At 44.0% G+C, this 11,717-nt stretch overlaps 1 protein-coding gene across 4 annotated transcripts in view; it reads right to left on the reverse strand.

Moving 5' to 3' along the window:
• Positions 1 to 9,355, reverse strand: part of LOC115798765 (collagen alpha-1(XVII) chain-like) — a 43,021-nt gene extending 33,666 nt beyond the window's left edge. For all 4 annotated transcript variants that reach the window (XM_030755830.1, XM_030755937.1, XM_030755901.1 and 1 more), the window contains exons 1-2: positions 9,305 to 9,355; positions 5,083 to 5,462 (exon numbers count right to left, since the gene is read on the reverse strand). In XM_030755830.1, coding sequence (XP_030611690.1) covers positions 5,083 to 5,293 — 211 coding nt within the window. In that variant the 5' untranslated portion in view covers positions 5,294 to 5,462; positions 9,305 to 9,355. The remainder of the gene's footprint in view (positions 1 to 5,082; positions 5,463 to 9,304) is intronic.
• Between the last annotated feature and the right edge of the window lie 2,362 nt (positions 9,356 to 11,717).

Raw genomic sequence — 11,717 nt, forward strand, 5'->3', positions numbered from 1 at the left:
CCGACCTCATGTCCGCATTTATGCTTGTGTAGCTGGATTGTGTGTGTTATTACCTTGTGGTCGTGTGCAGGTGTTTGTACTCAAAGAACCTCCATACGGGACTCTGCCGCTTTCTCGGCAGACCGCAGCAATTACTTTGCGGACCAGCGCGGTGAGCGCACGCACATGCGCACTCACACAGTTGTCCTGTGGCGCTCCCAGCTTAAACTCCGAGAGCGGAAACAATGATTTCATATCAATCCACAAGGCTTAAAATGAAAGTCAGTTTATCGATAATTTCAGTTAGTTTTAGTTAGTTTTGTAAACTCACAATTCAGTTTTAATTAGTTATCGTTTTTTCCTTTTAATTATAGTTTTTATTTATTTCAGTTAACGACAATGTTTTTTCAATTTCAGTTTTCGTTATTTCGTTCGTTTTCGTTAACTATAATAACCCTGATGTGGACTTACTCAGTGCTTTAGACCCCACGGAGGCTCGGGGGTTACTCCTCTCTGGGCGTGGTCTGTCTGATGACTGTAGCTGAGCGGCTTGCCTTGATAGCTGAAGAACTTGGGACTTGCACTCGAGCCATTCAGAGAGGTCATACATGTTGTATGTGCGGCTACTGCCAGTGCGTATGATGCCACGTGTGATACAGTACTCAATGAAACTGTCTCTGTAGCTAGGAGGGAGTTTGGTGAGTAACCTGTCTACATGTGAACCGCACTGGAGCTCACTGACTGCTACATCATCCATAGTACTGAGGAGACTTACAAGGCTAGACACTGCCAGGGAGAAATCTTCAAATGCTTGAGGGTCACCTACCTTAATAGGCGAGCAGTTAAGTATAGCACTGAGTTCACTCTGGAACAACTGTCTAGGCTGTCCGTATCTCTGCTCCAAAGCCTGAATTGCACTAGTGTAGGGAGTGCAGTCATGGATATAGCACCTGGCCACTTGTAAAGCACATGGATGCTCCAGATAATCCAGCAGGATGTGATATTTATATTCCTCTGTGAGGTGTGCATGAGGCCTGAGTAGGCTGTCCAGTCCTTTCTTCAATAGTGCAAATTCACTCTCTTTGCCTGATTTAAATGTTACCAGTCTGGGCTTTGGAATGCCATATGATGATGCAACAATCATCTCCATCAGGTTTGGATGGTTAACTTCCGCCGTAGAAAGTAGGGGGGCTGGTGCAGCAGGCATTGATTGAGAGTCAGCAGAGTCGTGGTTGGCCAAATCAGCAAGTGGAGCTGCATAATGCTGGCTATAGGTCTGCTGTGCTGCCGCTCCCTGTGGTGGCTGATACAGGTGTGTAGCAGAAGCTGCATAGAGGTCTGGTGGTGCAGAGTATACCTGGTTGGAGCTGCTTGGAGGCTGTGGATGTTGGTACCTCTGACTGTATAGGCACTCAGTCTGATGTGGTTTGAACCTCCTGAGCTGCATGGATTGTGCTACTTGAATGACAGGTTGTAGAGCAGGCTGTATCATAAGACTCACTCTAGGAGGTGGAGCTGGTAACGACGCTGACTGGATACCTGGATAAACCAGAGGGCCACTTGGCGGTGGAACAGGCTGAAGTACAGGCTGACCTACAGGCTGGAAGGCCGTATTCACTCTGGGCTGAAGTACAGATTGAGGCACTGACCATGGCTGAATCCTCTGCTGAGGTGCTTCAGCTGCATCTGGCTGTGGAACTGACCAGAATTCCAGTAGCAATGGAGTTGGCTGGTGGATCGAGCTTATAGGTCATGATGCTGGCCATGGTGCTGACTGCACCATGGGGTTTGCCTTCTGTGTTGGTAAGGATGCAGCCGGTTCAATTTGCCTCAGTAGGTTCACTGGTGTTCTGTTGCCTTGCCTTTCTGGCGCCAGGGTGTTCAGCTGATCAGGGCTACGGCTATTGTGGATGCCCACACTGCTAGGCTGTGGTGTTACAAGGAAAGCAGGAAGGGATTCTGCTCTATGATGTCGTGGAGCATGAGCGTGTGGCAGGAGAGGGCTGCATGACTTACATGTTCGCTCCAGTTGCTCCACGCGCTTGGTTAGTGCACCACTGGTCTCCTTCATAGTGACTTGCATCTCATTCATTGTTTCCAGTACTCTGCCCCAAACTGCCTCCATCTGCTCCCATCTATACATCTTCTCCTTGTCAGGTTCGTCTGAACCGCTACTGGTAGATGACTCCTATGGATCAGGCAGGTCGTGCTCATATTCCGCCAGATGTCCCGGAATCTTCCTGTTCCTGTGTGGACGGGGACTATGCTTATGCCTCTTCTCCTGAGAAGCTTGGTACTTGGGAGTTGCCATGTTGTTGATCCAACCAATAAGCAAATCCGGCTCGAAGGACAACTGTAAGAGACTGTGTGCGTCTAACGTGTGCTGATTGCAGATCGCTCGTCAGTTGAATCTTCCTCAGTCAGAAGGAATAGGCGAACTCCAGTGGTGCAGCTGAGAAGCTTTATTGAGGAGGCAATAGAAGCAGGTACATGGGAGATGATGAGGGTACAGATGTTGATGTGAGTATTTCTAGGTGTGTAGATGTGTGTGTGTGTGTGTGTGTGTGTGTGGTTATCTGAAACAGAAAGCAAACAAAGTGTATATTAATAACCATATCGGTAGACTACACATGGATGCAGTATGAAATTGACCTGCAGTAACACTGAAAATCCCATAGAGAGCAACATAACACCACACATCAACTAAGTGCCGTACACGCCACATGACGAAAAATACCAGAAAAGTGAAATGATCACGACATATTCGCCAAAGTAGATATTGTCTTAAGTAAGCCATTGCAGTAGCAGTAGGCGTATAAGACACAAGGACAAGTTTACCACCTGAGCTAATACCTGAAATAAACACAAATTTTGGGTCGAAAAACTATACTTACGTCATAAGAATGCACACAGCACTCATACACAGAAGATTAGCAAAGGAGTGGCAGTGGATGGTGATTCCCGCTCCGTGGATGCTGTTCTCACGGCACTGAGACCCACCGAAGTACAAAATTAGCTCGCTACCTACGAGCATGTAGAACTACAGAATAAACAGGTGCATCATGGGTAATGTAGTGCCAAACGAGGGCACGGCCTTTTAACAGCGGTCCTGTTAGTTTCATCAGGTGGTGGCCTCCAGCTTGCAGCCAAGTGTGAAGCAGCTGGCATGAAAATCAGCACCTCTAAGTTTCAGGCCCTGGTCTTTAGCCGGAAAAGGAGTCCAGATGGAGGAGTTCAAGTATCTTGGTGTCTTGTTCACGAGTGACAGGAGAAGGGAACGGGAGATCAACAGACAGATCGTCGAGGTGAAGAGGGAGCTGAGCGTAAAAGCAAAGCTGTTCATTTTACCTGTCAATCTACGTCCCTACCCTCACCTGTGGTCACGAGCTTTGAGTAGTGACTGAAAGAATAAGATCGCAAATACAAGCGGCAGAAATGAGTTTCCTCCAAAGAGTGGCTGGCCTCTCTCTTAAAGATAGAGTGAGGAGTGCCGTCATTAGGGAGGGGCTCAGAGTAGAGCTGCTGCTCCTCCACATCGAGAGGAGCCAGTTGAGGTGGTTCGGGCATCTGAATGTGATGCCTTCTGGGCGCCTCTTGGGTGAGGTGTTCCAGGCATATCCCACTGGGAGGAGACCACAGGGCAGACCCAGGACACGCTGGAGAAATTATATCTCTTGGTTGGCCTGGGAATGCCTTGGGGTCCCTCCGGATGAGCTGGTGGAGGTGGCTGGGGAGAGGGATGTCTGCTGCCTAAGCAGCAGCCTAAGCAGAGAAGCCCAGACGGCCCCACAAATCTTAGAAACATGGTGTCTAACCAGATACTTACTCTGGATGGCATTACTTTGGCCTCCAGTAACACTGTGAGAAATCTTTGAGTCATTTTTGACCAGGATATGTCCTTCAATGCACATATTAAACAAATATGTAGGACCGCTGTTTTTCATTTGTGCAATATTTCTAAAATTAGAAACATCCTTTCTCAGAGTGATGCTCAAAAGCTAATTCATGCAGTTATTACTTCTAGGCTGGACTATTGTTATTCATTATTATCAGGCTGTCCTAAAAGCTCCCTGAAAAGCCTTCAGCTGATCCAAAATGCTGCAGCTAGAGTACTGACAGGGACTAGAAAGAGAGAGCAGATTTCTCCCATATTGGCTTCTCTTCATTGGCTCCCTGTTAAATCTAGAATAGAATTTAAAATTCTTCTCCTCACCTACAAGGTCTTGAATAATCAGGCACCATCTTATCTCAAAGACCTCATAGTCCCATATCACCCCAACAGAGCACTTCGCTCTCAGACTGCTGGCTTACTTGTGGTTCCTAGGATACTTAAGAGTAGAATGGGAGGCAGAGCCTTCAGCTTTCAGGCCCCTCTTCTGTGGAACCAGCTCCCAGCTTGGATTCAGGAGACAGACACCCTCTCTATTTTTAAGATTAGGCTTAAAACTTTCCTTTATGATAAAGCTTATAGTTAGGGCTGGATCAGGTGACCCTGAACCCTCTGCTGTGAAAGAGAGCCAGAGATTAATAACAATTAATGATTAAATGCAGAGTGGAGTATAAGCAAAGTAAATAAGGTAAATAAAAAGAAACAGTGCATTGTGGGAACCCCCCAGCAGCCTAGGCCTATAGCAGCATAACTAAGGTCATCTTTTCTTTCCCCTCAGCCCAGCCTGTCTCAGCAGATGACCCCCCCTCCCTGAGCCTGGTTCTGGAGGTTTCTTCCTGTTAAAGGGAGTTTTTCCTTCCCACTGTCACCAAGTGCTGCTCATAGGGGGTCGTTTTGACTGTTGGGTTTTCTCTGTGTTATTGGAGGGTCTTTACTTTACAATATAAAGCACCTTGAGGCAACTGTTTGTTGTGATTTGGCGCTATATAAATAAACTTGAATTGAATTGCCCCCGTGACCCGGATAAGCAAAAGAAAATGGATGAATGGAACATTTTCAGACATTTCAGTGATCAAAATATTTTAAATGTTTCTACAATTAAACTATTTTAAAAGTTACAATTTTACAAATAGTATGAAGCTAACAGGAAGTGTAATATTTCCCCTGGATGGGCTCTCACAGGAGCTTAATTTGACCTTTGACTCATGACTAACCATCAAAGACCTCTGACAGCGCTGCAGCCATGTTGGTGATGCTCTTCTGCTCCTTTGAAGCAGAGGAAGTGAATGCCGAGGATGATGATCCCCTCTTAGCCTCCCCTGATCTTCCTGAACTGTAGCTGCTTTTGTTCACTGTGGAAACTGTCACAGCACCCAATCCTCCTCCTTTTCCCTCTTTCCCTCCATTTCCAAAACTGTATGACATGCTTGAGGATCCTCCCGCAGTCCTAAATGCTTCACTTGACCTTGAGGCCCCAAAAGCCACAGACCCTCTGCCTGAAGATGTAGCCGTGATGCTAAATCCTCCGGTGCCCTGGCTAGATGTTGAGATGCAGGTCCACCATCTGACCGGCTGGGGCTCAGCAACAGATCACCTAGAAGCAAAGCAGTTGAAGACAAGCAGCTTCTTAGTTTAAACTAAATTAATATTTTTCTTTCTTTAACCTTTACTTTTCTTGTCATCTATGAAAGGCAGTTTTTATCTGCCTGCCAGGACTGGCTAAGATCTGATCAAGGCTGAACTGGCAGAGTTCATATTTGATCTTTAATTAAAAACTAAGTAAACATGAAAAAAAATATATATATATATATAATCCGATAACATTCCTCTGCTTCCCTGTCTGTCTGAACATGCTTTACTACTGTGTGCCATTAAAGCCCTGCGGGCTGATTTATGGCATGCATGCAGCAGATGCTGCCCAAATCTTTCTTTTCTATTAGAATGATAAGCTGTCAGCTGCTACCGACCAGCTCATTCCAGTACTAACATCAGACAGGAACACACTGGCATCACTCTCTGTGTGTATGGAGCTTTCTTTAAAGCTGCAGCAGTCATTATTTTTTATAGAAAAAAAGTCATTTGTCCTCCTTTCTGACTCTAATAAAAACAAGACATGGACTTAATGTTCTATTCAGTATGACCTGAAACTAGGACTCAGTCCCATAAACTCACCATGAAAATGTTTACTGAAGTCAAAATCAAAAAGAGCTGAGGGTGGTTTTCCCTACACTTCTACAGGACCACGAATCTTTTTGCACCCTCAGAGCCCATCTGAGGTTTTTCTAGAGCAGGGATCAGGTGTGTTGGGATTGCTCACCCCTGCTCTAGCCTCTAGAGCAGGGATCCTCAAGTCCAGGCCTCGAGGGCCGGTGTCCTGCAGGTTTTAGATGTGTCCCTGATCCAACACACCTGAATCAAATGGCCGAATTACCTCCTCAGTATGCAGTCAAGTTCTCCAGAGTCCTGCTAATGACTTCTATATGTGATTCAGGTGTGTTGGCTCAGGAACACATCTAAAACATGCAGGACACCGGCCCTCGAGGCCTGGAGTTGCCCACCCCTGGGCTAGAGTGAAGAACATAAACAGGGCTGGTTGGGAGCCAGCAGCACACGAACACGAGGGCACACGGCAGGAGGAAGCCAACAACAAGGAACAAGAAGAAATGCAGACAATAAATACATAGAGGGATAATGAGGGAACAGACAACAGGTGGGGAGCAAAGCTGAACATAATCACAGAAATGAGACAAGGAAGTAAAACTAAACAACACACAGAGAACAGGAGACTGACGAACTAAACCAGGAAGTGACCAAAGGTAACATACACACACAGGCTTGACACAACACAGGGAAGCAGATCCACAGAGCAAATACCAAGACCCAGACATCCAGACTACGACACACGAACTGGACATGGAAGCAACTAAATGGGGAAGACACAGAGCCCCGAAACACAACACGGAAGACTTGACACAGGAGGGAGAACACAGACACTAGAACACAAGAACGCAGGGAAGACAAGAACAAGAGAAACAGGAACTAAATGCAAATAACTAATAAAAGAATTCAGAAACCTATAAAAAAACCCAAAAAAAACAAAAACTAATAATCTAAACTGTGAGCAAACTTAGAAACAGCAGAAATACAACAAAAAACAGAACCTTAAAAACACAATGTCCCAGCACCATGACAAAACCAGCCTTTGTGTAATATAATTAGGTTCTAACCTGATGATGATTAATGTGAAAACACATGAAAAGTGTAAAAACATCTAAACTTTGTGATGTCAGTCGAGGAGTCTTTGCTGGTTTCTAAACATTTACCTCCTGTACTCTGATGTTCTCACAAGCTTTTCCACCGTTTCCACAAAAAACTGCAGAGATCCTTTAATGTGGATTCACCTCCACCACAGGGTAAATATTCTTAGCTATGACAGGGTTTCTTTTAACCAGCTGTTTCTAACTGCTGCACAACCAGCAGTTAGAAAAGAAAAGAACCATAAGAGCAAGAAAGCAGCTCTTATATTGTGCAGCAGATGAAAGACCATAACTCCTAAAAAGGCTGAATTTCTTTACAGTGAAGCTGACTTTGTTGCACCCCTGAGGCGGTGTTTGCACACTGATATGTTACTGAGGTCATGTTCCACTCCTTTGTGTCAAAGTGAAGCTCTGCAGAAAGGATGTAGCTCTTTGTTCCCTTGATAAATGTGGCTTTGGTTTTAACAAATGGGACCTAACGTAGAAAAACAAACCTCAACAAAAACTGAAGCAGGTCTGAGGTTTTACTCACGCCCTCAGGAGGTGGCATCAAATGTCTTTCTAGCAGTCACACAAATGGACAGAAAACACCTGAATTCTTACATCAAATCATTTAAAACCTTCCCAAATTAACTAAATGTATCAGGAGAATGTTGAAAACATGACCACTGTGGCCTCCTGTCATATGATGAAAGGAGTGAGAACAGGGTGACACACTACTATTTATTTGCCAAAACTAACTCTAAAGACAGGAAGTGGAAACCTGGAGGACAAAAACACAAACACACCATTAACAAACTCAAACACTAAGAAAAGACTGTGACCACGTCTCCAGGGGGTCTGTGTATCCTGTTAAATAGACTCAAGGTAAAGTTGGGTCGGGCTGTACTTTAACATAATGCCATTTTATACCACACGATAGCGCAGTGAGTCAATGCAACCTTTATTTAAACATCACTAGGAACCAGTGAGTGTTTTCTGGTTCTGGAAATGAAACCCTAAATTCAGAAGAACTCCACGGCCAAAGTCTACATGAAGAGTGTGGAGGGTGAGGCTCTGTCAGCACGGAGGCCGCCTTCTGCTTGGTTTTCATTCCCTGGTTAGTTTTAGGCATGAAACCCTGGCTACATTTAACAAATGAGAGTTCCCATTTACAGCAGCTATCCTGCTTATTGAAGATGATGAGGTGAGAGTGTTTGGCTCACAAATGCCAAAACCTGGTGCATCAAGTGCTGCTGATGTGAGAACTATGAAAGCAGACAATTTGGCTAGTGACAACAAAAATGCTGATTCAATTAAATTATTTGGTAGAATGTTAAAAGTTAATCTGTTGAAAAGATATAAAACTATATAACATGTATTTATACATGCTACTATCTGAGTGGTTGAAGTGTTTTTTGTTTGGTTATTAATAAGGGTGTGAAATTTGTATATGTGTGTATGCATATATTTTTTGTTAAATAGGGGCAGGATTATAAGATTTTTTCTTCTATCTGCTTCCTTTCATTTTATGAGATTTGTGTTTTTTATTTTTTGTTGTATTGAAATTTGTTTTGTTTTTAACTAAAATGAATAAATGATTAAATTGAAATTGAAAAATTGATAAATGAACAGCAGGTACGTAGTACCCTTTCAGTGTCTGCAGCCAAACACAGACCCTCACAGACCCTCAGCCTTTGGACTGGATGGAGATGCTTCCACTGGCAGCAATAATCTGTTTGGCTGCGCATCATTTTGGAAATAAATGAGCTCGATGTGACGGGAGAGTATAGCCTCTGCACACAGTTTAACAGCTGCACACGTGCGTCTGCACGCGAGCTTCACATCTGTCAGTTTTTAAAAGAACTGCTAAAATCACGTCTTCCAGGCTCGATCGCAGTTGGTGCTGCACGCACACAGAAAACCAGTCGGATTATTTTCAGCTGTGATCGTCGGTTAGAGCTTAATTATATTCACACGTCTTTTATCTTTATTGTTCTTGTTTTTGGAATCAACAGAACATAACGTTATTTAGCACTTTCTATCTTTAATGTATTTTTCACAGATATTCAGTGAGCTGTTGCTCACATTGTCAGTATGAATCTCAGGCTGCTGCTGTGATGTCACACAGGTGAGCCAGGAGCAGCTTCACCCAAACAGATGAGTTTAAGTAAAGGAGATGAAGAACGGTGAGATTTACCTTTCAGCTCGTTTGTCTCCCTCTCATCTTCACCAGCAGGAATAAAGAGCAGAAGTGGCGTCCAGGTGCTGCAGGAGAGCTTATGTATTAGTTTTGTGTGACTCACAGCTTCATTCGACAAGTTGCAACAGAGTCGGAGGTGCTTTCATTCCAGCCGCAGAGGCCCACGGAGCAGCTGCGGGCTCTGTGAATCAAAGGGTAACGCACCAGGATTAAAGAGCGGCTATTCCACTAATTAATTTATGTGATTAAACCGTGTTTGTGGTGAACACATTCAAATTTTTAAATGGAGTCAATAAATGAAAAATTAAAAGCTCAGAAAATCTTGACTCACTGACAGGTTTCTGTAAAAAAAAAAAAAAAAAAAAAAAAAAAAGAGAGACAGCAGCAAACTTCATGCACAGAAAAAATTCCTGAAGATTAAAACAATAATAGTTCTGCTTCATGTTTACATGCTTTGGCTCTCAGAGCTGCAGTGAAGCCCGACTCTCAGCTCTGCACCAACAACTCTTTTTATTCTCAGTCAAGCAGACAAATGTTGTTTCCATGACAGTTTCCACTGGATTAAATATTTGTGCCACATTTAATTATATTGTAGTCTTATCTGCATACATTTGCCGTCCACTTCACCAGGTACACGGTGCTAGTACCAGGCTGGACCCCCTTTTGCCTTCAGCTGCATTAATCAGAGATTTTGGTCCATATTGTTATGATAGCATCAGTCAGCTGCACATCCATGATGCAACTCTTCTGTTCCAGCACATCCCAAAGCTGCTCGGTTAGACTGAGACCTGTGACCTCACCACCATGTTCCAGAAACCAGTCTGAGATGATCTGAACTCTGTGACATGGAGTGTTATCCTGCTGGAAGCAGCCATCAGAAGGTGGCACACTGAGGTCAGGCAGGCTGTGGATTTTAAATGATGCTCAGCTGGGGCCCCAAAGTGTGCCAAGAAAATATCCCGCACACCATCACACCACCAGCAGCCTGAACCGCTGACAGGAACAGGACGCATCCATGCTCGATGCTGTTTACAGCAGACTGACCAGACAAGACAACATTCTTCTAATCTTCTGTTTTCATGCTTAAATGCACTGAGTGGCTGCTGTGTGACTGCCTGATTAAATATTTGTGTTAATGAGCAGTTGTAAACGTGTACCTAATGAAGTGGCAGGTGAGGAGATTTCCTTCCAGTGCACAGGTATTCTCTGGTGAAGCCAGAATATGCTGGAACTGGATGCTGCCATCCTTTGCTGAGATCTCAGGTGTGCCTGCACAGAGGTGCTGCGACTCTCTATAACTGCTGGATGCAGCATCCAGGTCTAAAATGTAACGTACCCCAGCTCAGAGGAAATGACATGAAGCCTTTCTCACTGAGGTTTTTGGGAAATTAGTGGTTGATTTATTGCGCAAGTGACCAGGGCACCGTTCTCCGTTCTGGGACATTAATCTTCATCAAGGGGCCATATTTCAAGATGAACTCACAATCTTAGAAAGGATGTAAAAGTGAGGATTTTAACCCCGAGACCACCACAGCAGGTACCTGTGGGATACTTCATAAAGTAGAGCTGAGACTCTTTGAAACCTCCATAACTGAAGAAAGTTTATTTATTTGAAATAACATGCAGCAAATACCACTGAGCCCCCCCCCCCCCCCCCCCCCCCCCCCCCCAACACTTACATAAAATAATTAGATGAATATTTCAAAGCAGTAAATCTAATTGACCACTAGAGGGAAGAACAAACACCTTCCTGGCTGTTTGACACATTGAACCCTGTACATGAAATGTTTTTGAGTCCTTGAGGAGCAATTCGATATTTTTTCAAACAATTTCTAAAATATTATCACCTAAATAAACAACCAAACAGCACAAATATTACCAAACATGAATTCCACCATTAACATTTGTTCCATGATACAAAGGACAACCCACTTCTTCGAGGAGCACTTTTATTTTTTCGTTAAATCTGCCTCGATCTTTCAGTTTTATGTCTGATGCTTGAACAAGTCTGAAACCATCCCGAATGGATTCTTCACTGACACAACTCGTGATGAATTAACAGCAATCAGGAAGCACTTTCTAATATCTTTCTTATCAGTGCAGTAATTTAGGTTAGAGGCTCACCATGCCCACATCCAGGTATGAAAAACGTCATTGGCCCGTGTTTAAAGTGGACAGTTCAGGGAAAATGAATCAGTGGCATTTCAAACTCCCAGAGGCTGAATGCTATTAATCAGGTGTTAGCAAGTATCTTGACCTGCATGCTGAGGCCTTCAGGCATGAATAACACATTCCTAAATAAAACCAGTGACAAACGGGAAGAGTTTGATTACTGATTCAATGTGAAGAAAAAAAAAAGGTAAAGTTGGCCAAATCTCCTCAGTCGTGCTTTATTATTTGGGGCTCCACC

This window comes from Archocentrus centrarchus, chromosome 1 (assembly GCF_007364275.1).
Source record: "Archocentrus centrarchus isolate MPI-CPG fArcCen1 chromosome 1, fArcCen1, whole genome shotgun sequence".
In the NCBI taxonomy this organism is placed as follows: Eukaryota; Metazoa; Chordata; class Actinopteri; order Cichliformes; family Cichlidae; genus Archocentrus; species Archocentrus centrarchus.